Here is a 23,933-nt window from a genome sequence, read left to right as displayed (position 1 = left end):
CAATCGCCTACTTGTTTCTCTCCTTTACTGCTGGGAACCAGTGCCTAGGACCACTGCGGCAGTCAATAACATCACGACGGAGGCGGACACGTTGTTCTTGCACACATTCGCACTGGACTCAAGCTGTGGCCGACTGAGGAACTGACTCCATACAAGAATATCAAAATGGGTGACCCCAACTCGGTGCCAGCAGCACCAATGGCGACCGAGGACGAACGGTCTGCTCTCACCTCACGGATCATCCCAACCATGAGTCTTTCCACGGCTGAAAATCCTCTCACAGCACCCTTGGCCCCCATACAGGCCACATCTCCTACAGACCGAGCAGCCGCCCGGTTCCAAGTGGAGGGCAATGCTGTCCTCACGGGGGGAGCTGGCACATTGGCTTTGGTCTCTGCCCGAGCACTACTTGAGCATGGAGCCTCAGGAGTTGCGCTCATGGACTTGCAGGCGACCATCCACGCATCCTCGCAGGCAATATCACAACTAAAGGAGGATTTTCCCAATGCGAGCATCCATACGATCCAAGTCGACGTGACATCGGAATCGGATGTGGACAAGGCTTTCCATGTCGCTTCAGATTTGATGGGCAGCGTGGACATGTTATGTTGTTTCGCAGGAATAGTCGGGTGCGTCCACTCCATTTCCGCAACTGCCAGTCAGTTCCGCAAAGTCATCGATGTCAATTTGACTGGGTCGTTCCTCTGCGCTCAAGCAGCCGCAAAGCGCATGGTCGAATCCAAATTCGGAGGATCCATTGTTTTTACCGCCTCGATCTCTGCTCACGCGACAAACTATCCCCAACCTCAGGCAGCGTACAATGTCAGCAAGGCGGGCGTCGCACATTTGACGCAGAATCTTGCGGCGGAATGGGCTGTTCATGGGATCCGAGTCAACTGTATCTCTCCGGGCTACATGGACACCGTGCTGAATGCCGGCGACAACCTGAAGCCAGTGCGAGACGTCTGGGCAAGTCGGTGTCCCATGGGTAGAATGGGCGACGTGGAAGAAATCACAGGGCCTGTTGTTCTCCTCAGCAGCAGGAGGGCAGGCAGATATATCACAGGAGCAGATCTGCGAGTGGATGGAGGGGCGCTGTGCTTTTGAGTTCCCGCGAGGCTGAAGATGATGGAACGCCTCTGCACATGCATTCATAGACATAGACTGTCCATCGAGGAGTTTGATTTGATCCGCCAGATGAAGACAGTGCTTTGACTTCCATTTCAATCTAACCCCGTAATTATTGCAAGAAAGCGTTGTGGCAGGAGGAAGGTCATAAAATTGGGTGACTGTTCGCGGTAGTTATACGGAGCGAGCTGCCTGGCAGTCGATCACGCCCCGCATCAGTCTGCCTTGGTTGCGCGGGTGGAGAAGCCACATTCTGTTCACCACTCTCCCTCCCTATCTCTCTCAAGCCGCTTGCCGCAGCAAGCAAAGGCTTAGGCTTGATTTCTAGCCAGAGACCTATCTCGTCACCTTGATCACCATTGCAGATGGCGCCCGTATTGCAGCTGTTTCGGGCCAATTGAAGACAGGGATGGAGAGCAATACGCTTGGAGACAGCCCGGCGTTCTGGCCTCCACCCTTGTCTAGCCAGCTGATGGTGTTGGCGACATCCAAGTGGTCGACGCAGTTTTGTGGCTTGCAGCTTCAGCATGGATGATGAACAGGTATACGGTGGCCCAGCAGGCGACCGCAGCCGGGGGGCAGTGCCCGACTCTCCAGCCTGACAACGTTCGCACGACTCTCTTCTTCACCGAATCCCTCTTCCGACCTCGTGAAAAGAACTGCTTTTCAATATTCCAGGGCTAGTAAGTGTTGTCGGCTGAGCGGACTCCTGTCTACGCTCCAAGCCGTTCAATCGTCAGCCTTTCCACCACCCTTGGGACGAGGCGTCGTTTGACAACCGAAAACCTGGCCAGCGGTTCGACAATATTTGTGCACTTTAATCTTGAAACCACCGGCCTCGAGGTCTTTCTCTCGGCTGCATGTGGCAAGACTAGCAATAACAGACCGGTGTCTGGGTCCATTGGTTTATCCATCACGACGTCGTTTAGCCAGAAAAGGCCTCTCATCTTGGCTTGATATCGCGATGTCAAGCTCTGTTGATTCAGCGCTGAAGGTTCTCGATGAACCGGCTATGTTGGGACTCTCGCTTCTTGTCGCCCCTGAACACCCATTGATCGAGTAAGTTCTACTCTGCATGCACTTCCGTTCACTGGCCACGAATTTGACGTCGAACCTAGCATCGTCTTTGTCCATGGTTTTAATGGACACCCGGAGCGTACCTGGAGGCATAAGGGCGATACTGGCCATCAGCCTAGTGTACCTGAAGAGCACAGCGACGAACGACCCCGAAAGTTCCAAAAGATATTCGATTCAGTGAAAGTCCCACGCGGCCGGAAGCCTGTTTATTGGCCCAGGGATCTCTTACCGCATACCGCACCTGACGCACGAATACTGGCGTATGGCTACGACACTCGCCTCGGACATCGGCTTAGCTCCCCGAGGAGCCAGAAATCGGTGTATGATTTCGCAAAGGACTTCTTGCTGGAATTGGAAGCCGCACGCCGGTCACACCCAAGCCGGCCCCTTCTATTCATAGCTCACAGCCTTGGAGGGGTCGTTGTCAAGGAAATGCTCCGACAATCGTACGGCCATCTGAATCATCACCATCATCTTCGAACCATATCTGAGTCAACGTCGGGTATCATCTTCTTCGGCACGCCACACGGCGGTGCAGACCCACAAGGGCTTTTAAGGACCATTGCAGAGAATGTCGCTCGAGTGGTTGGTTTCACGGTGAACGAGACCGTCCTGGAGAGCTTGCTGCCTTCTGCTGAACGTCTGAGGCAACTTCGTGACGAGTTTGGTCCGATGGCTCACGCACAGGAGTGGAAGATACACTGTTTCCAAGAAGACCACGGGATCAAAGCCCTCGGTGGAAGGAAGGTAAGCAATAACTTTTGCGGTGGCAACCTTGTCGAATTTGCTGATCTCAGTAGGTTGTTGAGGATGTATCCTCTTGCTTGTCTGATTCGAGTTTGGAAATCACTCAGCATATCGCGAATGATCACATGGATATGTGTCGCTTTAGTGGAATTCACGATGTCGAGTATAGGAAGGTAGCGGCCGCAATCCGTCGTGTTCTTGAAAACACCAACAACTGCCCTCATTCCGCTAGTCGAACAACCTTGAGCATCGGAGAACGGCAAGCCTACGTCAAGTCCCTCAGATTTGATCAGATTGGTGCTCGTCATGCGACAATCAAGACGGCCCACGCCAAAACTTGCAGGTGGCTTCTCAAGAACCCTGGTTACCAGGACTGGCTCGCCCTCGAAAGACTCTCCGAGCATAATGGCTTTCTGTGGATCAAGGGTAACCCGGGCACCGGCAAATCCACATTGATGAAGTATATACTTGCGAACGCCAAGAAGACCATGCCGGAAGCCACAGTTCTTTCATTCTTTTTCAACGCAAGGGGAGAAGGTCTTGAGAAGTCTACCGAAGGTCTATATCGGTCACTACTTCTGCAACTGCTAGAGAACTTTTCAGAGCTTGAGCAGATTCTGGATCTTCTTCCGCAGCCGTTACTGGCCGGAACCGGTGAATTCGAGGGCCAGTGGCAACTTGAAACCCTGAAAATGATCTTTCAGGCCGCCGTCAGAAGACTTGGGACCAGACGCCTGGTCTGCTTTGTCGATGCGTTGGACGAGTGTCATGAAGATGACGTGCGAGACATGGTGGCATTCTTCGAAACCCTCAGCCAAGAAGCAGTTCAATCAGGAAAGCACCTCCAAATCTGTTTCTCAAGTCGCCATTACCCCTATATCAGCGTCGAGAAGTGCATTGAGCTCGTTTTGGAGGATCAGGATGGCCATCAAGATGACTTGGCACACTACTTACAGACCGAACTGAAAATCGGAAAGAGTCAGCGCAGCGAAAAGATCAAAAATGAAGTTCTCCAGAGAGCCAATGGTATCTTTCTATGGGTCGTACTGGTCGTCCGAATGCTGCAGAAAGAGTATGACAGAGGACGAATACATGCGCTTCAGAAACGACTCAATGAGATTCCGGACGGCCTTGATAAATTATTTAAAGATATCTTGACCAGAGACGCACGAAACAGCGACGATCTCCTGCTCTGTCTGCAATGGATTTTGTTCGCCAAACGACCGTTGAAGCGTGAGGAGCTATACTTCGCGATATTGGCTGGAACTGAACCTGATCAACTTACCCCATGGGACCCGAACGAGATAACGACAAATGTCATGGATCGATTTCTTCTAGACTGCTCCAAGGGCCTCGCCGAACTGACAAAGACGAAGAAACAGACGGTCCAATTCATCCACGAATCCGTTCGAGATTACCTTCTCAAGGGAAACGGGCTCGTGCACCTTCAACAACCTCTACAATCGGACTTTGAAGGGCTGAGCCATGAAAAGCTGAAACTGTGCTGTCAAAACTACTTGAAGGTTGACACAAGTCTCGTGGATTCGCGGGGACAAGATACAATCGACCCCGGAGTAAATGATCACGGAATCGTCGAAAATGAAACTCAGCTGGACACCCCCTCTAATGACAACAATTCTCAGTCACAGGGTGCCTCTTCATCTAACGACGCCGAGAGTCTTTCCGAGAACTTATGCCTGCAATACCCATTCCTAAGCTATGCCATGAAACACATATTCGACCACGCTGAGGCTGCAGCTGAAAAGAATATCTCGCAGTTGACTTTCACTACAGAATTCGACTTCGCAAGTTGGAAGGGGTACAACAACATCCTTGAGAAGTACTCTATTCGAAAGTATTCCCCTGGCGCCAGCCTGCTGTATATTTTCGCTGAAAAAAACCTACCAAGCTCATTCGCATTGAGCTTCAAAAAGTACCTCACATGGATATCATGGGCGAGCGACATCAATTTCCTCTGCGGGCGGCTGTAGTCGCAAAGAACAAGAAGGCGATCGAGGAATTTCTGAGTCCTGCCGCCGGAACAGAGGGAATTGCCCAATCAGATCTCAATTCTGTTCCATCTCAAATCGACAGAAGGCGACATGACTGTGTCGAGTTGTTATTGCAGAGCGCCCCAACGATTTCCAAACTGAATACCATGTCAATACTCTTCTGGGCCGTCGCCACAGGGAGCATTGATCTCGCCGAAACTTTGCTAGCAACAGATAAGGTCCAATTAACCTGCCAGGCAAAGATCGATCAACGATGCCGCCTCGAGATGGGCCTATGTGCCAGCGACTCACGTTTGACTTCAATAAGAGTAACGCTGTATCCCAATAAATATGCCTTTATTGATCGGTGTGAAAATGCAATGTTTCTGCTTCGAGTCCGAGAGTATGTTTTACCTTGGGCATTGCAGCATGGCTATGAACTTTTGCTCAGACATCTGTTTTGGCATCTGGTATGCCTGGCTGGAGGAATCGCGGACGCCGAATCTCATGCAGTGAAACCTCTGCACACCGACGCTGATCTGGTCGCTCTGATCTCTCAACACCCAACAGTCGATTTGGATTGTGACGATGACAAAGGCCGGACGATCTTGTCATACGCTGCTGGATACGGACTTTCGGGCCTCGTGAAAAGCATTCTTGAGCATACCACCGACCAGTTAAATAAGGGAGACGATTTCGGGCGCACTCCCCTTTATTATGCGGTTGATAACTGCCGTGCGGATGTCGTCAAAATGCTTCTCCAAAAAACAAAACTCATCAACGATCCCCGTAAAGAGCACATACCCCTGCATTTGTCACCAAGGCATAAAGAGGTTATTGAGTTGATGCTGCAATACCGGGTAAGCTTTCAGGATATCCGTGTTGATGGTGAAGACCTTTTGACCTGGACGTGTTCTTGTGGGCACGAATCAACACTAAAACTGCTCCTGCAGCATGGCGATTACAACGTCAACTCAAGAGACCCTCAAGGCCAGACTCCATTATACATTGCAGCGAAATACAGGTGCAGATCGATAGTGCAATTGCTCCTAGCATATCCGGATATCGAGGTGAACGCTAGAGCCGCTGATGGGCGAACCGCACTACACGTGTCAGTGTCTATGCGGCACGAATCAATAGTAAAACTGCTCCTGGAGCGTGAAGATGTCGATGTGAATGCGAGGGACCATTTCAACGAGACTCCATTATTCCACACGGGGAGCCGAGACGACGACTCAACGTTGAAACTGCTCCTGGAGCATGAAGATGTCGATGTGAATGCGAGGGTCCATTTCAACGAGACTCCATTATTCCACACGGGGAGCCGAGACGACGACTCAACGTTGAAACTGCTCCTGGAGCGTGAAGATGTCGATGTGAATGCGAGGAATTATCGGGACGAGACTCCATTATTTAATGCGGCGAGACTAGACCACAAGACAACGTTGAAATTGCTTCTGGAGCGAACGGATATCCAGGTGAATGCAACATCCGGCGGCACGGGTTCTCCGTTGTGTGCCGCCGCTCGCCACGGGAGTGTAAAAGCTGTTCAAGTTCTGCTCGAACAACCTGATATCGACCTTGACATCGTGTACGAGGACATGTCCTATGGGAAACGTTTCACGGCATTGGAAATTGCCAGGAGAAGGGGCTATACTGAAGTGGTCGAGATGTTGGAGTGCAAAATGCATGGACGACGGGCTGGGTCGTCGCTCTGATCAACTCCTTGTTCCAAACAGACGGGGATGACCAAGAGACAGTTTGGGAGACGGTATCGAATTCTGGCGCTCATGCTCTAGCAGGACGGGACGCAAGAGTTGAGAAGCGCTACTCTCTACCGAGTACAGCAGTTGTGTGGGCAATCTCCCCTCTCCTCCCTATTGGTGGTCACTACGAGCCTCGCTATTCGCAAGGCTGCTACGATGTTGTCTGGTGTGTCTCCAACGCCACATCCCTTATTACCGGATGCCCCAGGCATCTACCGGGTTGTCCCGCTGTTGACCCCAAGAACAATCCGCATCCAAGCAGGGATATGTCAGCTTACGAGTGACTGTGGGGCGTGGTCTAAATATCGAAGTATATAAGACCGGAAAGGGTAGAATGCATTGGACATGGTTTGAGCGATGTCGACAAGCGAGCGCAACATGACGACCACATTACTTCCGACGAGACCGCTTCGCATTGCCTTGGTCGGCCTCTCATCCTCACCGACAGGCTACGGATGGCTCAACCACTTCCACCTGCCCGCGATCCAGAAGCGTCCCGGCGACTTCGAGATTGTTGCGGTCCTCGGCTCTTCGCTTGGAAACGCTCAAAAGGCCATCACGAAGCACAGCCTCCCCTCCACGGTCCGCGCGTATGGCTCGCCCGAAGATTTGCCTCGAGACGACGAGGTCGAATTCTTGGTCGTCGGCGTCAAAGCGCCGCTGCACAGAGCCGTGCTCATGCCATCACTCCTTTCGAACAGACTGAAGGGCGTATTCGTTGAATGGCCCCTCGATTGTTCATCGGCCAGGACCGAAGAAATCGTCCGCCTCGCACGGGCACAAGACCTCCGCACGGTTGTGGGCTTGCAAGGTCGCTTCTCGGCAATCACGCAGCGGGTATCTCAGCTCGTGCGCAGCGGTCGATTGGGCAAGATTCTCAGCACGACGGTCATCGGCACGGTGCCCACAGGGGACGGGAAGTCTGAAAAGCGCGGTTCCCAGTACGCTCTTGACCCGGCCAATGGGGCGACCATGGTGGACATCCACTTCGCGCACTTCGTCGAGTGTTTTACCTTCGCCCTGGGCGCGGATGTCGCGACTGTTTCGGGACAAGTGAGGACGATGCACCCCACGACGAATATCGTGGACGATGTCACGGGGCAGATCGTCGAGAAAGACGCACCGAAGAAGAGCCCGGACCAAGTCCTCGTCCAGGGGACGTTGAAACCAAAATCGAGGTCGAACGCACCGCAAGCCAACCACGGAGGAGAAGGGGAAAAAGAAGACAGCATCGTCTACAGCATCCACATGCGCGGCGGCAACAGCATCTCCGGCGGCATGACCTGGCTGATCTACGGCAGGGAGGGCGAGATGGAGATCACCAGCCCGGCCCACATGATTCCGCACATCAATCTGCCCGTGCCGTGGAAGATCCGCATGAAGATCGAAAACGACGACGAAGACGGCGACAAAGGCGTTGTGAGTGAAGAAAACGTCTCGGAGCAGGAGACGGGTCAGCCCGCGGTGGCGAGGCTCTGGGACGCTTTCGTGGGTGCTCAAGAAGGCACCTGGCCGGACTTTGACCATGCGCTGAAAATCCACCGCGTGGTTGATGCTGTCTGGACGAGCAGCAGGGATGGCAAGGTCGTCGAGTTGTTATGATGCTCGCCCCGTGTCTCATGTCTCCGAGAAAAAAAGGGCGAACAGAACTGACTAAGTGGATAGGTATCTCTTCCAAATCATCGTGTACTCTAGAATTGGGTCATTTAAGGTATCTGTTCACCGTCTATAATGTATACCCGCAGAGTTGTCATACATGTGGCAGCTGTACAATCAAATGAACGCGTGTATACATGGTCTATACTTCTGTATCTTCTGTGCTGGGTATATCCCGAGTCTTCTGCCCGCGCCTCTATTGCCATGTAGCAAATGGTGAAAAGGGAATAGCCGCCTGGAAGCAAAGACGAGTAAGTGACTGACCGACCGACCGACCGACCGACCGACCGACCGATCATGACGGCCTCTTCATCTCAATCCCCTTAGTGCCGTCCATGATCTTCTTGATCTTCTCCGCGTCCACCTCCCGCCCCGGCTTGCCCATGTACCAGGTGATGTCGCTGCCGTCCCTCTCGCAGACGTGGAAGCCGTTGCCGAAGAAGCCAAACATGTTGTCCGGGTCGTCGTACTCGATCTCGTAGTCCTCGAAGCGCGGCTTCTCGAGCAGGCGCAGGAAGTGCAGGCGCGAGCCCGGGTAGACGGCGGGCTTGCCGTCGACTTTGCCGCCCTTGAACCAGCTTGAGCAGGGCCCTAATTAGGGGAGAGCGAATTAGTCATCTTTATCATGGACTTTACTCATTCTTGGGGACTTTTGTCATGTCTTGTATGCGAAGGGGGGAAGAAACTCACCTGTCCATGCCGTCCTCTTCAAGAACGAGTCTGCATGCCGCAGGAATTGATCCACAACCTTCGCCTTGGGCCTCACGCTCCTGATGTTCTCCACCTGCATCTTCTCAATCACCTGGATTGTATAGTTGCAGTACCCTTCGATCAGGGGGAAGAAACTGCCGTGCGCCGAGGGACAATAGGCGCCTCCGTAGACGAAGTAGTTGGGCACCTCGGCCAATCCGAGACTCAGGTAGGAAGGAACGTGGGGGTGGTCTTTCCATTCTTCGTTCTTGGAGACCCCGTTCACGCCCAGGGGGAAGCGAGGCTTGTAAGACGTGTCGAAGCCCGTGGCGCAGATTATCACGTCGACTTCTCTTTCTTGGCCGTCCGGGTCGATGAAGCCCTTCTCCGTGATCTTTTGTAGCTGCGAGGCAAACGCCGTGGTCTTCTCGCCCGTGAGGGATTCCAGGTACCCGTTTCCGGGAGTGGGACGACGACATCCGACGTAGAAATCGGTCGGCATGATCTTCTCGAGTAAGTCCGGACGGTCTTTCAGCAGCGTCCTCATCTCGTTCTCGGAGTACTCGCGTGCGGCATTCTGGGCCTCGGAACCGTTGATGATGAAACCGAAGCGTTGATTGAGTTCCCCTTCGATCATTTTGCAGTATGCGAGATACTCGTCGGGGTCGTCAAACAACTTTCGTTGTTCCTCGTTGTAGATGAAATTGGCTCCGTCTTTGCCTGCGAATGCTTGAGCAAAACCCGCAGTGATCCAGATCTTGTTCCGAATCCACGTGTACACCTTGTCGACTTTGTCGTAGATATTCGGTAGGATCTGAACGGCGCTGCTTCCGGCGCCAACCAGCGCGACCCGTTTACCCTTAAGATCTGTGTTCTGGTTCCATTGCGCCGAATGGAGGAGGGTACCCTTGAAATCGTGCAGGCCGGGAATGTCGGGCCACTTCCACTTATTCAGAACGCCGCCCCCATCGATAATCATATCTGCATGGTCCTCGAATTCACGTCCGGTACTAAGGTCCTGCACCTTGATGCTCCACTGGGCGGTACCCTCGTCCCAAGAAAGAGCCACAATTCGGTGTCGCAACTTGACGTACTTCTCGATAAAATTATTCTCCTGCTCGACCTTTTTGATGTAATCCCAAATTTCAGGCGAGTAGGAATAGTACCTGGACCATGGTGAAGGTTTCCAGGGGAACTGGTACACCACGCTAGGGATGTCGCAAGCACAGCCTGGATAGCGGTTCTCGTACCAAGTTCCGCCGACGTCATCGTTCTTCTCGTAGCAGATGATCTCGACATTCTTGAGTCTCTCTTCCGCGGTCTTGAAGAAGTTCAGACCAGACATGCCTGCTCCCAAGACGGCTATGCGCATTTTCTTGCGCGACCCGTACAGCTGCTCCAGAATCTCAACGTCATCGGGCGATGGGTTGTTCAACAGCGGGCGCTTTTGTTCCCTTTGAGCAAGCCCTGCCCTGTCAGGGTCGTCGGGGAGATACATCCCCCCATAGCCATTGGTAGTAGCCACCGGAGCCATGTTGGTGATTTGAAGAAGCACTGGTCGTGAAGTTGGTCAACACATCCGCAATCAGGGATCTTCACAGCAGCCTGTGTTTATATATGCATGCACAAATGAGAAACGAGTCAATCGGATCCGAAAACCGGATCCCTTGTCCTGACGAAATTCCCACATCTGGCGAGAGGTCGAAGTCGAGAATGCGGAGAGGCATAGGACTATTGGCCGCTATTCTCCGCATTGTTGGAGAGCCGAGGCTGCGCTTTGAGATAACGCGCTGAGACTCGGCGGGAAGGACGCCATGTACCTGATAGCTGAGCCTCGAGGCATTGTGCAAGATGACAGACTGGCTAGCAGCAATTTCCTTCTGAGCCACAACGTACGTACCCTCGGTGAGAACCACGTCTCCTAAGTCATGAGACGGCGCAGCATAAGAAGGATACCAAGACGCGACAAAGGGGTACCTCCCGGCGCACGGAGGAGTGAGTGGGTACGAAGTAGTACATGGTTGACAAGAGCTCGGGCAAATGGTGGCAAAAGCCAAAAAGGAGGCTCAGCCTCGGCCAAGGGCCAGATGTCACGGAGCTTGTTTTTCCGGATCCGGCTGGCGGCGGAATTCCAGCGAGGCATTTGAGTGGGTGGGCTCGGTGGCTCTGCATCGCCGTTTCCAGCCTTCCTGCGCCCGCTCCGCCTGCCGCAAAGAGTCTAGCCTCCCTCTCCCTCCGCCTCTCCGCTTATCAGATTTGGCTGGTCGATCTTCTCGAATCCTCGACTCCAACAAGCCAACCACTGGCACGTATGAGCCAGACTCGACTGCGCCTCACTGACAACAAATTCTTTGCACGGCGCATCACATCGCCTCCCAGGTACCTTCCGAGTATCTCAACTACAAAGAGTCCTTCTCATCCGGACCTGGATCCTCTGTCATCTTCAATCTGCCCTTCACCGTAGACTCTCGTCCTTTTCCATCTCGAGAAACACATCGGGCCCGACACGATGGCAGATATACAACGACAGCCTCTTTCTCCCATTCAAACACAGATCCCTTCCTCAAACTCTCCGCCCACTTCAACCGCCTCCTCCCCTCGCCCATCCTTGTCCGCCAAACGCTCCCGCTCCCCTCTCTCACTCGATCTCTCCTCCCTCCCGCCTCTTTCCCAACCAGCACCTCCCTCCAACACTCTCCTCATCACCCGCCTCGATGACCCCAAGATCTTTCACCCAGCGTCCCTGGCGACCATCAGACAACACATCACAGAAATTGCGCCCCTAAACTCATTCTCCCCGCTAAAATCCATGCACCGCATCATCTGCTCCTTCTACGACGTCGACGCCGCCATTGCCGTGAGGCAGGTATTCGATGGGTCCGCGGTCATGGGAGACACGGTCGCAAAGTGCTACTTTGGCGAGCCCACCCCGATAGGAGACGAGAAGAAATACCTGGACCGACCGGACGCCGGGAGATTATTCTTCATCAGCCCCCCACCAAGCCCGCCTGTGGGCTGGGAAATGAAAGAGGAGGACCCGCCGAACAAACACGTCCACGCCGAGGATCTGGCATCGAAGCTGGAGAAACTGAACGGCAAGCTCACGTCGTCCCCCACCAACCCCGACGACTCCGCCTCCGAAGACGACGCCAAAATGCAATACACAGCCGAGGGGCTCCAGAGATTGAAGGCCAGCCGAGCACGTGCCTTCTCCGGAGTGTCGGCAGAGAACTCCCCCACCGCAGACGCGTCGCCAAAGAAGCATCGGAGTCGAAGCTCGACTTTGATCTACGACCCCAAGGCCCACGGCGACAGCCCGGCGCTTCCGGCGGTGATGCTGGAGGCTGAAGATGAATCAGATGTGGAGCTCGAGCCGGAGGGGCCGTCCAAGAAGATATTGGCAAGTACGCCACGCCCACCTGTGGAATTGATGGAGCATTGATCATATCATCTTGCGTGGGCCAAAGTTCGCATTTTGGGAACAGACTGGAATAGTCTCGCACGACATAGATAACTGCGAGACGGCGTTTTTGGGAAAACAGGCGAATGGCCCGGTGTAAACTGGAAGAAGCAATTAATACCAACCATTGGGCAGGAGGAAGCACCAAGCTTTAAAAAAAGGCCTGGTCGGATTGGGATTGTCGCCATCCCGTATATACAGTCTTGCATAAGAATACCACGATCTCCAGGAGCGCCAAGACCAGCTCACTTCATCTCTGAATGTCCTGAACAAACCCTACCTCTTTGTCTCCCTGACGGTCTGTGATGGCTTTTGCTGCAATGACAAATAAACCGGACAAGCTGCGGATGCACGTCCGACGCCGCTATTAATACCGTAATCCAAAACTCCATACCAATGCCAATGCTGTACAAACGTGATGTTCGTCAAAAGGTCCCAGAAGTGCCGCGCCCCAACCCGAAACATAGCAATGCGGACCATAGGCACATTCGGTCTGCTGTCCACAGGCATTTTAGCTGTCCTCCTCTTGCTGTCCTCCTCTCATTCTTCGATCCCCTTGAATCTCCTATACCATTTCTTGTGTTGCTCGAAGAAAACCATCGTACATATCGTTTGCGGGCCCAGGCGCATGAAGCTGGGAACCCAGCCGCGGAACATCCACAGGAGGCCTTCCTTCTGACTGGCTTGCGCCAGAATTTCAAACACCGACATCTTTCCCCCTGCGGACATTATCCGCGTTTTGACCACATCCACGGGGGAACATATTGTGGTTGCAACAAATCCTGCAGCTAATGAGGCGCAGAAATGGGTGCCGAGGGTGTCGGCCATCCCTAGGGAGTGGAGACAGGCAGATTTGAAGACGTCGTAGCTCGCCAGCTGCGAGGCATTCATGAGTACGGCTCTGGTGGAATTTGCAGTCACACCGCGGAATATAGAAATAGCACCCTCTTCACGAATCATTCGTATTAGACCGTCAAGTGCGTGGTTGTAGTTCCGTTGAAGGTGGGGAGGCTTAGAGGCATCGGATTGCATCCGCACATTGAGTACGTCACCAGGGTTGCCGGCTATTCCGCCCAGAAGTCCTGCGGTAGATGACATGAGAATGAGGTTTAACATAGGCTGCTGTGGTTTAGGATCTGAAGGTGTTGGTTGTACAGCGAAACGTGACTTTAAGTCTTCGTACACTCCAAACCGGACAGTCGAGTAAGTCATTTGGCGAAGAAGAGCGGCCGAGAGGCCGGCGTAGAGACCTAATAGACCTTGATTGCGGAAAACATACGTGAAGGTGCCGAGAGTGGTTTTAGGAGCAGAGGGAGAGCGGGTTTGCAGGCGGACCTTGACTACACCAGGTTGTTAGAAGAATCAATGGATATGATGGACCAGGAGCAGAGGCACGTACTCAGGTCTAGAGGATGAGTGACTACCGCAGCCATTGAGGCCGCACTTCCACCAAACCAGAATGGATAATGGATCGCTGCAGCGGCCTTCCGCTGCTTTGGTACAGCCTCGACATCGTGCTTGGGGGTTGCGACAACGGCTGGAGCGGATTCGGCCATGGCTCCATTCCCAAAGGTTGCGGTTGTGTGCATCAAATGGCAAACATCAAAGGAAAGCAAACCAAAAAGGAGAGGACGGGAGTGGAGAGAGGAAGAACGAAGGGTAACGAATGCTCACGGAAGCGCAGGGCTACTGGTACATAAGATAAATGGGGGATAATTGTAGACGAGAAAAAACTGCGCCGGCGTTATGATCAATGTTTAGCTGCTGTCGGCGATAACTAGACATGACGGAAGAGGCCTCCTTCCGAGAGACACGCGGGTCGGTTTTCGAGACGGCCGGGTAGGAGACAGCGATATCGGTCCCGAGACGCGGCTGCACACAAAGCTTCAACACAGCTCAAGAAAACTGACTTCGGCGCTTCACGGCGTATTCCTCCACCCTTTCTACGAGCTTCATCAACAACAACTCCCTTTGAGCGGCTAGACTAAGCTCCCTCACCCTCTCCGATGCGGCTTCTCAAGACTGGGGCTTTTGTGCGCGCCGCCCAAGCCGCCAAATTCTCCGTCCCTAGCTGTTCAAGGATTCCTATTTCGTCCCCGGTCACGGTCCCATCAAGATGGGCATCCTCCCAGGCGCAAGCCCAAGCTTCGCCCGACGAGCAACCCTTCCCTGAACAATCTGTCAACCTTGTCAACGAGGTTGACCCAGCAAAGACTGCGGCGGCATCAAGTCAGAGCGGAGATCATGCCAGGTTTGAGAAAAAGTTGCAAGAGTTGGACCTGGGGAATGAAATTATCCGCGAGAATGGACAATCTGGAGCAAAGATCTTGGGGGCACCTTACATCTTCGATCAGACCTCGAATCTGTCCAGCTCCATCCTGGACCTCGTCGGTCGTAACCTCTATGACCATCCTGACCATCCCATCTGCATTACTCGGAAGCTCATCGAGTCATGCTTTGAAGAACCGACCTACAAACACTTCGCCATGGGCAATCCAGTTGTGACAGTCAGAGACAATTTTGATGTCCTGGGCTTTCCGGCAGACCATCCAGGTCGCTCGAGGACAGACACATACTATGTCAATTCAACCCATCTCCTGCGCACACATACTTCTGCCCATCAAAACGCTGCCTTTCAGTGGCTAGCCAATAACCCTTCTAGCAAAGGCTACACTATCTGCGCCGACGTCTACCGCAGAGACAGTATTGACAGGAGCCATTTTCCAGTCTTCCACCAAATGGAAGGCGCCCGAGTCTGGGAAGCTCAGCGGAATAGAGCCGCTCAGATTGAGCGCAACTGTGAAGAGATGCCCAAGACGGGTCTCGTCGTAGAAGACCAAGCCACCGACTTCACCGGGACTGCGAATCCCTTGCAGCCCGAACATAACCCAGACGAAGTGTACCAAGTCGCCAGGCATCTTAAACTCAGCCTTGAGTATCTGGTCAGCCGCATCTTCGAGGCCTCACGGCAATCGCTCCCTTCCGCTGCCAGAACAGACGCCCCCATGCAAGCCCGCTGGATCGAAGCTTATTTCCCTTTCACATCACCATCATTCGAGCTCGAGGTTTTGTGGCATGGAGGCGAATGGTTGGAGCTTTTAGGATGTGGAGTCGTCAAGCAAGGCATCTTGAACAAAGCTGGATTGAACGACCATATCAGCTGGGCGTGGGGTGTTGGCATTGAACGCTTCGCCATGCTCTTATTTGGCATCCCTGACATCCGTCTGTTCTGGTCCACGGATCCAAGATTCCTGAAACAGTTCACTCGTGGAAAGATCACCAAATTCGAACCATTCAGTAAATACCCAGCCTGCTACAAGGATATTGCCTTCTGGATCAAGCCTGTCCCTTCAGCTTCGTCACCCCTCGGGTCACAGTCAGCCCATACTACTTCAGGTGTTGCAGCTGCAGCTGGTGGAGATGCCACAAAGGCTTCCCCTGCAGAAACACAGCCAGCCGCTTTCCACGAGAATGATATCATGGAAGTCGTACGGGACGTGGCGGGCAGTCTGGTCGAAGATGTGAAACTAGTGGACGAATTCGTGCATCCTACGACAGGTAGGAAGAGTCTCTGTTATAGGATCAACTATCGAAGTCTCGAGAGAACATTGACGAACGAAGAAGTCAATGGTCTGCACGAGGAAGTCGGAAGAAGGATGAAAGACCTGTTTGGAGTCGAATTGCGTTGAAGCCCTTCACCGACCTGGACCTTTTCTGACGGTGCGATTATGGCCGTTGTTGAGCGAAGCAGCTCGCCGAGTCGAGACCTGCCCGTCGAACATCGGGCAGGTTATCATGATAGGTAAACTCTTCCCCGTCCGCATCCCGTCCCGAACAACTTTTGCGATCCAATGATGAACTGCCTAAATCCTAATTGTTTCAACCCCATATGATCACACGACTTGATTATATTGTGCATTGCCTCTTCTGAAATGGATCAGAGACTTGCTTATTTAATCTTGTTCTTGCGCGGATTGGCCAGACGCTGACATGATTCTCCCGACAGGCAGGCAAGCGGCTTCGAACGACAAGTTCGGGTCCGGGTTCTCCTTTGGATCACGCCCATCGCCCGTCACTGGAGCTATCGAACCCACAGACACCAGCCTTGTATAAATTTCAGACGACTACGTGAGGGAAGAAAGCAGATGCATATATTCGCGGAAGACATATTGTATTACTACCTTTATTTCCATGCTCTCCGAGGCACTCATCTCCGTCAGTGAAAATGAGGTTATAATTATGCACAGTGGTTCTAGTAATCCCAATATGTAAGAGAAGAGGTTGTGCTGTACAAGGAAGAAGAGCCCGGAAAATGCCAGGCCACATTGAAGCACGTTTAAGCAACATCTCATGCGGCTCCGTTGTGATCATCTCCAACGCCGCTCGTGGCTTGACACATACCCACCCAGCCGACATGCATCTGTGCGATGCCATCCCGGTGCCTTCCCACATGAAATTTCAAGACGGAACATGTTAGCCGTCATACACATTACCATGCGCTCCGCTCTCCCGCGATCCCGTCACTTCTAAGATGAGAGCCGACATATCATCCGATTTTTGTAGAGACCTTTTCCGTCTCTAGACCCGATTTCGTCGCCCGCCGAATTCCGCCGGTTGGAAGCGCAGAGGTAGAGAGAGAGATGTAAGGTCGATAACTTTTGGTACAAGGATAACAACAGGCGCCCCGATTTTGACGTTCATAGGTCACGGAGTGGACTAGGAGTTCTTGACGACTCCGACCTTGGCGGCCCTCACGACCCGCCCATTCAGTCTATATCCCTTGCTCTGGGTGTAGAAGACGTCTCCATCCTCCTTTCCTTCGACCTTGGTGAAGAAAGTGGCCTCGTCGGTGTTGGGGTCGAACTTGCGCCCGCCACCCTCCATGGGGTCGAAGCGCTCCAGACCGTGCTTCTTCAGCGTGGACATGAGGATATCTTCGGTCATTTTCAGGCCCGAGAACAGGTTGACCAGGTCTTTGTTCGGTTCGGAGGTGGACTCGGCGGATGCGGCAACGTTGGGGTCGGAGGATGAGGTGTTGGAGGTTGTTGATGCCGAGGTGATTCCAAGGGCAGCTTGCGGCACTGACGACAGGGCACGGTCAAGGTTGTCTATTGAGTCGAGCAGGTCGGAGGCGAACCGCTGGATGGCAAACTGGCGCGCGGATTCCATGTCTCGTCGAGTCCGCTCCTGCAGGTTCCGGTAGTCGGCCACAGAGCGGAGGTATTTGTCCTGGAATCCAAAAAAAAAAGGAATCAGTCTTCGCTGTGCTTCATTCAGGAGGGACATGTCGAGATCCAAAAAAAGTACCTTTAGATCTATGACCTCCTTCTTGGCCTTCTCAAGCTCTTCCTTGAGAGGATCCTGCTTGGCCTCCTCCGCAGCTTTTGCCTCTTCTGACGAAGGAGCAGCCTCCGTGGCAGGTTTCTGCTGCTGTGCCTCTGTGGATTGCCATCTCTGCCCTATCCGCGATGAGACGTAGGCGGGTCTAGATGTACGGGGAGCAAGGAACGTGGCGGAAGAAAATGGCGACCGCCGTATCTGCGGCGAGGCAGACAGCGACTCTGAGACGGTGCGCACCTGGCGAAGCAACTGTTTTCGGAGCATGATGTGGACGGAGAGAGACAGGGCTTAACAAGGCACAGGGGTAACAAAGAGTATACTGGGGAGGTGTGATGGCAATGGAAGCTGTTTTGCGGAGGGAAAAAGTTATTATCGCCCGATAGAATGTATTGCGAAATTTGGAAAAGCACACGACTGGGGAAGCAGCTCCGAACGAAGGCCGTTTCTGTCGGGAACAAAGTCTTGACTCGCCGCTTTATGGGGTGCCGGCAAATGTGCCTTTCTGGGGGCTGTTTTGCTCTGGACAAATGCAGCGCCGTTGAGATGGCAAGAGCAATGGAAACAGTAGTCTGCACAGACGACATTGCTGAACAGTCATGCACTCCCATCGCCATGTCCAGGAACAAGAAGAAGTTGACTCTTTGTCCCCTTTGGATGCTAACCTATGTACTGACGCCAGGGCTAGAAATGCGATACACCAGCATCGGAGACAAAATCCTCGAGGAGCTCAAGTGTACCTCTACCAGTACCTCGTCTCGTGTCACAGCCAGCATGCTTCTTGTCCATCCGCTCGAAACCTTGCGTTTCGAGATCCAATCCCCTCTGAAAGCTATCATTGACAGCATCATAACTAGGGATTGCGAGAGTCTAGGAGACAGCGACTGCTTGGCCTGAGGGAAGGGCATGGAGACGAGCTCAGAGCCTCCATAATAACCCCCCCAACTCACTCCCCCCAGAATCGCGCTCCTATCTCCTCCCGTCATCCTGTCAGGAACCAGAAATGTTGTCTACGCTGACCTGGAGACTGTCATCGTCTGCATGGAGCTTGAGGTGCTCCATTCCGCAGACAAGATGGGCACCGCCTGCCCCTCGCCTGTGGGTAAGCTGCTAACTGCAACGGAGTCCGTATGATGCCTCCCTTCGTCGCTGCTGGTGGATGCCGCTGCTCTGCTGGCAGAGGCTGGTGATCGAGGCAAGAAAACTGCGTCGATATTCCGTACCAGAAGGACCAGGACGCGAAATGCTCTGGAGGACCAAAAGCTGCTGGCCGCGCTACCAGTCCCTCCACCGCCTCGAAATCGGAAGCTATGATCCTCATCCGCCATGGGTGCGGAAATCTCGCAATTGGGATCAACCATGGCGGTAGCATTCCGCACGTGGTTTGGCTCATGTGCATCCGCTAGCACGGTGGCTTTCATATATCCTGCAAGGACCAAGGGAAGTCTGAATATTCGTGCGAACCGGGGTCTGCCAGCTGCGTCGCTTGTGTGGTTTGCGTTTTCAAGGTAATAAACGTTGCCGCCCATGAATTTGACTTCTCCTGATGGGCGTGTGGTCCTGTTCTTGGTTAGAAGAGTGGCTGCTCTGATCTGTTCCGCGAGAGCAAATGCAAGGCCGAAGAGCCGCAAAGGTCGAGGCATGCTAGGCGCGACGCTTGTTTTGTTCTGGCCCATGATCATGGCTTCGTTGGCTCCCGTGAGCTTGAGCATGCCCGCTGCCTCCGAGGTCGTGTTGACAATCGGAAGAATGGCTGCCTTGACATGCCGCGCAAGAACGAAGGGCAAACCCAAAAATTTCATGGGCTTAGGCACAGCAAAGGCTCTACCAGCCTCTCCTGTTGCACCTCTATTCCCGGCGCCTTGAACTCCAGCTCCTCCCGCTCCCCTTCCAGCTTCTCCTCCAGCCCCTCCTCCTTTCCCTCCTCCGCCGTGACCGCCGCCGCCTCCTTTCTTGTCCTCTATATCAACACCAGAGATCTTAGGGGACATAGTCTCCGTTGTTGAGACACCCCCTTGGTTCTCTTCCTCAAGACACATCTCACCAGCTGCAGCTTTGCTGACAAGTTCGTCGTTCGCAGGGCAGGTTGAACCGAGCTTCATCAACCGTGCGAGGACGACGAAAACTCTCGGGGGTCGACGTGTGCTCGCACCACTGGATGCCGGCCAGTTACCTGTGGCTAGCCCGTGGACAGGGCTGGCCAGACCAGTGCAAGAAGCACCGTATGAGCAACAGGCTCCATTCTGGAGGATGTCCACTGTGCAGTAAGTACCCGCAGGGCAACAATTACCCACAGCATTGCAGAAGGTCATCCCGCCATCACAGACACCTCCGCGTTTTGCTATCAGCGAAGGATAGATGAAGTGGTCGACCGTGGAGGTTGTTGAAGCACGTGTCGTTGTTGGATCCGGTGTTATATGATGTGGCTGTAGATCATGTGCTGTGCTTGTAAGATGACTGAGCCCTAGGCCTGGAAGACCCAAGCTCAGGAGGCTTAGAGATGCAAGAAGAGATTTCATCATGTCGAATTCCTCTGACCCCAGTTTCGAATGTTTTAAGATATCGACAGAAAGAATCAGATGTCCTTGGAAGAGATGGGATATCTTTATAGGGCAAACACAATCATCACTGTCTCAAGAGGATTCGCTTTTCCGTTTACACGTAGTTCTTGCGATGTAAGATGAGCTGCCTTAAGTAGTCACTCATGGGGACGGGCTGTTTGTTCTTCACGGGTAGTCGTTTGGTAGGCAGCGACGGATGAGCGGTTACAAACATCGCCCTCCAGGGGAATGAGCAGGGCGAAACAGAGATACAGGCCATACATATCAGTATTTTCCAGACGGGACATACGATCTATGTCTCATGAGCAGATTGTTTGGATGGGTGATATTTGAAGGAGGTTCAGCATAAGTGGCAATGACGACGAGAAGCGGATATTAGGTTGACATGAGCAGAATCTTCTTTTCCTTGGAACATTGTCTTGCTCTAAACTTGGAAGTGTCTACCGCATCCAGTCATGATCCGTTGAATAGATTGGTCACTGCCCAGTCGAGAACTCGATAGCAGCATCGTCCAGTGAATACCTTCTCACCCGTGTTCGTAGGAAAACAAGTTGACAGGACCGCCCAAGGCGTATATCATCATCACAACTTCCACGTCTTTCTCATGCTGTTTGATCTGATCCAAGAACTTGAGTTCTCTCCAACGTGACACCTTGAGTGTTCTTCGAGGCAATCGTGGTGTTGTTCATACTATGTGTCGGCTCCTGTGAGAAAACCAGATCAGCGTACATTCTGAAGTCAGTCCTCTTGACAGTCAAAACACCTCAACCACGAAAATATACAAGGAGGAGCTACCCTACCTCTGCTGACGTTTTCTCCTTTTCTTTACTGCACTGGTATCCAACTGGTCGAACTCTTTCGTAAGACTGCATTCGGGTGAAATCTCCCTTGCAGATGTTCGCAGCCATTGTTTCAAGTCAGTCGTAGACGTGTCGGGCACACTTTGATCAAAGGTTGAGCATGTATCGAAGCAGACTTGAGATGCGGAAGTCGCAGAAGTTGAGGGGAACGAGGTGTCGTCTCAAAGTCAACTCCGGTGAGAGCTGGTTTTGTACGACGTTGAATCTCAAAGTGGCCTGACCACTCTCATGCATCACTCGTGCGAAACCTATAATTGGCTCTGCTTCTCTCAAAATACCGCCAGTGCACTGTTCTGCAGCAGTTTTGGTCCCGTAACCGCTGCAAGTTCTGCAGCCATGCCTTTCATAGTGTCGGGGTCGTCTATCTTCCCAGCTTCCCAATCTCGAAGGTCCTACAAGGTGGTTAACAACATGCTCAGGTCAAATTGCGGACTGGAAGCCTTTTACCTCTAACTCGATCAGAGTGTTACCTACAAGCAGACGCCAGTGGTCGAGATCAAGACGGTTCACCTCATCTTTTGTCAGCACACCGGGTATCTCGTAATCAAACAAGGACCCCTCGGGAATTTCTGCATCCTCTTCGTCACTCGGTGCTTCATCGAATTCCAGGTCTTGTTCGTCGTCGAACATTCTTCCTCTTTCCTTTGTAGTTTTAGGAGCAGTGCCGCGATCCGAAGTCGCTGTCTCGGCTGCCTGGTGAGTGGTGCTCTCTGCAGCATCCACTCCATGTTTCCGATCGTGGGATGGAGAGACGTACTTCCTTTTGTCGAGCTCCTGACGGTATTTATCATCGAAGAGGTTCCATTCATAGCTTTCCGGATCTAACAATTTATCAGTGAAAATTTCAAGTATCTGTCGAACAGGTTAGCATACCCAAGATGTAGGTCGGCGTGAAAGTGGCTTTGTATCGCATTTTGGTGCATGAATGGATGTAATAGCCTGTTTGTGTAAGTAGAGGAAAACGAAAGGGAACCCTCAAATACCCATATAATAGTACTCATAGCCGACCTCTGTTGCAAGCAATATCTCTCGAAGAGCGCTCATCTTTCCGAAGTCCCAGGGTTCGTATTCAGGATCATAGCTTGTAAATGAGCAATGCGTTCCAAGGCGAGAAGATCAAACTTACAAGAGATAGACCGAGCTGACGGCATGGGGCAGAAGGTCGAGAACTGCCACGGCCACCAGCTTGCCGTCGAGGCGATAGCATTGATGGTACGAACCCAACTTGAGTGTCTTGTCGCTAATTTTGAGAATCTTCCGGTCAAGCCCAGTGCAGAGAAATCGCTTGAAGTCAGTTTCTTTCCATCGGGATGCGGGGTCTTTGTGAATCCGCAACTGATATTTCAGGAAGACATCGTATCTGAAATTTGTAAGACGTAGATCACAAAATCATGTTGATACTGACTTCTCCTTTGTGAAGCTATCGCCTTCGAGATTGACCTCAAATCTATGGGCAGGTTCGATGGGCACGCCGGTCTTTTTGGCAACCGGGCGTTTGACGTTGTCATATTCCGCTTTGTGGACTGCGGTAGACAGGTCAAATTTGTCTCTCATACGGCGCTTTTCCCTGCGAATGTTAGCTGCATGTTTCCAGCCGATTGGTTCCAACTTGCTCTCGCGATTGTGGACACAGCATGGCAGCTTTTCTTTTGTACTCTGGGCCGAGCACATAGTCGTTCCATCGGTTGATCGCTCGTCGTTGGTCCTTCCCTGGGTGGAACTCTGACGCCTTCAGCCTGTGGATATTAGCGGACCTCCACCATATTGTTTCTGTTGTAGAATGTCCCGTACCGTATGGTGTAGTGGGGACAACATGACCGCAGGAGATCAGGTTTGTAATAGAGCGAGCCTGATCTTCTCCAGCCCCTGTCCATTAGGTATTGATAATGATCGACTCGCATGTTGTCACACGACATGTAATACGAGGAGCCTGCAATTCGGATAAGACCTTTGCAAAAGAAAACACAGACAGGGGCTATGTGGCAAACGATGCCAGGGCTTTGGGAGGAGGATGACCTACTGCCTGTGGCATTCTTGCAATATCCGCACCAACTCTTCCTCTGATAGCCTGATCACAATCAGAGTCAATCAGATATTCAGCGAAAGGAGACAGCCTTGCTGAACAGGTGGACAGCATAATATGGTAGCCCGGTCCAGGCGGGTCGGGCCATGCCTGATGTTTGGGAAGGGCCTAGGGTCAGGTGTCCCTTTCAAATGCGACTTACCGAGAGGCTTCAAAAGTGAGATTTCGTTTGTCATGATCAACCGTGGCACTAGTGGAACCCCTGCTCAGGCCGAAGAAGGAATATCTGGAGTTTCTCATCACACGAATGCCTTGTATGGACAGTCGGTCCCCCAGCACGTTGAATGACGACTCTTTCCAGGCTCAATATGATGTCACCTGATCCTGGCCGGCAGGCAGACAATGACGAATTCCCATTAATATCCAAGGTGCAGGCAGTCCCTAACGAGGGTATCAGAAGAGCAACCCATCAGCCGGAGAACCCACGGTCATATCCAGGCGGCACTCCCAGTGGAACTCGGTCGTGGGATATGCACACGACCGGCTCAAGGCAGCCAATTGAGGATGCTCTGGCAGTGTTCGGCGCACTGAACCTTGAAGGCTGGAACACGACGCAGCCGTCGTCCAGGAGAGAACC

At 52.8% G+C, this 23,933-nt stretch overlaps 11 protein-coding genes across 11 annotated transcripts; 6 read left to right on the top strand and 5 right to left on the bottom strand.

Annotated features, from left to right (window-relative positions):
• Nucleotides 1-30: 30 nt before the first annotated feature.
• On the top strand, nucleotides 31-1,197 carry PV07_09188 (uncharacterized protein). The gene has a single exon (XM_016396419.1). The coding sequence runs from the start codon at nucleotides 166-168 to the stop codon at nucleotides 1,105-1,107; it is 942 nt and encodes a 313-aa protein (XP_016246275.1). The 5' UTR covers nucleotides 31-165; the 3' UTR covers nucleotides 1,108-1,197.
• Nucleotides 1,198-1,896: 699 nt separating this feature from the next.
• Nucleotides 1,897-4,999, top strand: PV07_09187 (uncharacterized protein). The gene is made up of 3 exons (XM_016396418.1): nucleotides 1,897-2,187; nucleotides 2,247-2,952; nucleotides 3,006-4,999. Exons 1-3 carry the CDS (start codon nucleotides 2,093-2,095, stop codon nucleotides 4,941-4,943), a joined length of 2,739 nt encoding a protein of 912 aa, XP_016246274.1. The 5' UTR covers nucleotides 1,897-2,092; the 3' UTR covers nucleotides 4,944-4,999.
• Nucleotides 5,000-5,110: 111 nt separating this feature from the next.
• PV07_09186 (uncharacterized protein) lies at nucleotides 5,111-6,753 on the top strand (the record flags this gene model as incomplete). Its single annotated transcript, XM_016396417.1, has 1 exon — nucleotides 5,111-6,753. One exon carries the CDS (start codon nucleotides 5,111-5,113, stop codon nucleotides 6,659-6,661), a length of 1,551 nt encoding a protein of 516 aa, XP_016246273.1. The 3' UTR covers nucleotides 6,662-6,753.
• A 255-nt stretch (nucleotides 6,754-7,008) lies between these two features.
• On the top strand, nucleotides 7,009-8,451 carry PV07_09185 (uncharacterized protein). The gene has a single exon (XM_016396416.1). The coding sequence runs from the start codon at nucleotides 7,067-7,069 to the stop codon at nucleotides 8,309-8,311; it is 1,245 nt and encodes a 414-aa protein (XP_016246272.1). The 5' UTR covers nucleotides 7,009-7,066; the 3' UTR covers nucleotides 8,312-8,451.
• Nucleotides 8,452-8,628: 177 nt separating this feature from the next.
• Nucleotides 8,629-11,029, bottom strand: PV07_09184 (uncharacterized protein). The gene is made up of 2 exons (XM_016396415.1): nucleotides 9,056-11,029; nucleotides 8,629-8,956 (listed from the first exon to the last, which is right to left on the bottom strand). Exons 1-2 carry the CDS (start codon nucleotides 10,587-10,589, stop codon nucleotides 8,661-8,663), a joined length of 1,830 nt encoding a protein of 609 aa, XP_016246271.1. The 5' UTR covers nucleotides 10,590-11,029; the 3' UTR covers nucleotides 8,629-8,660.
• Nucleotides 11,030-11,349: 320 nt separating this feature from the next.
• On the top strand, nucleotides 11,350-12,931 carry PV07_09183 (uncharacterized protein). The gene has a single exon (XM_016396414.1). The coding sequence runs from the start codon at nucleotides 11,565-11,567 to the stop codon at nucleotides 12,495-12,497; it is 933 nt and encodes a 310-aa protein (XP_016246270.1). The 5' UTR covers nucleotides 11,350-11,564; the 3' UTR covers nucleotides 12,498-12,931.
• On the bottom strand, nucleotides 12,644-14,270 carry PV07_09182 (uncharacterized protein). The gene is made up of 2 exons (XM_016396413.1): nucleotides 13,915-14,270; nucleotides 12,644-13,855 (listed from the first exon to the last, which is right to left on the bottom strand). The coding sequence occupies exons 1-2, from the start codon at nucleotides 14,102-14,104 to the stop codon at nucleotides 13,056-13,058; spliced, it is 990 nt and encodes a 329-aa protein (XP_016246269.1). The 5' UTR covers nucleotides 14,105-14,270; the 3' UTR covers nucleotides 12,644-13,055.
• Nucleotides 14,271-14,430: 160 nt separating this feature from the next.
• PV07_09181 (phenylalanine-tRNA ligase) lies at nucleotides 14,431-16,941 on the top strand. Its single transcript, XM_016396412.1, has 2 exons — nucleotides 14,431-16,317; nucleotides 16,522-16,941. Exon 1 carries the CDS (start codon nucleotides 14,522-14,524, stop codon nucleotides 16,202-16,204), a length of 1,683 nt encoding a protein of 560 aa, XP_016246268.1. The 5' UTR covers nucleotides 14,431-14,521; the 3' UTR covers nucleotides 16,205-16,317; nucleotides 16,522-16,941.
• On the bottom strand, nucleotides 16,666-18,245 carry PV07_09180 (uncharacterized protein). Its single transcript, XM_016396411.1, has 2 exons — nucleotides 17,823-18,245; nucleotides 16,666-17,744 (listed from the first exon to the last, which is right to left on the bottom strand). Exons 1-2 carry the CDS (start codon nucleotides 18,117-18,119, stop codon nucleotides 17,232-17,234), a joined length of 810 nt encoding a protein of 269 aa, XP_016246267.1. The 5' UTR covers nucleotides 18,120-18,245; the 3' UTR covers nucleotides 16,666-17,231.
• A 617-nt stretch (nucleotides 18,246-18,862) lies between these two features.
• On the bottom strand, nucleotides 18,863-21,321 carry PV07_09179 (uncharacterized protein; the record flags this gene model as incomplete). The annotated part of the gene is made up of 3 exons (XM_016396410.1): nucleotides 18,863-20,109; nucleotides 21,066-21,117; nucleotides 21,214-21,321. 3 exons carry the CDS (start codon nucleotides 21,319-21,321, stop codon nucleotides 18,863-18,865), a joined length of 1,407 nt encoding a protein of 468 aa, XP_016246266.1.
• A 221-nt stretch (nucleotides 21,322-21,542) lies between these two features.
• On the bottom strand, nucleotides 21,543-23,532 carry PV07_09178 (uncharacterized protein; the record flags this gene model as incomplete). Its single annotated transcript, XM_016396409.1, has 10 exons — nucleotides 21,543-21,665; nucleotides 21,721-22,094; nucleotides 22,147-22,212; nucleotides 22,257-22,354; nucleotides 22,400-22,633; nucleotides 22,679-22,840; nucleotides 22,887-23,009; nucleotides 23,065-23,203; nucleotides 23,294-23,341; nucleotides 23,499-23,532. 10 exons carry the CDS (start codon nucleotides 23,530-23,532, stop codon nucleotides 21,543-21,545), a joined length of 1,401 nt encoding a protein of 466 aa, XP_016246265.1.
• Nucleotides 23,533-23,933: the final 401 nt, after the last annotated feature.

Source organism: Cladophialophora immunda, assembly GCF_000835495.1.
Source record: "Cladophialophora immunda strain CBS 83496 unplaced genomic scaffold supercont1.5, whole genome shotgun sequence".
NCBI lineage: Eukaryota > Fungi > Ascomycota > Eurotiomycetes > Chaetothyriales > Herpotrichiellaceae > Cladophialophora > Cladophialophora immunda.
This window is presented reverse-complemented; position numbering and strand designations above follow the sequence as displayed.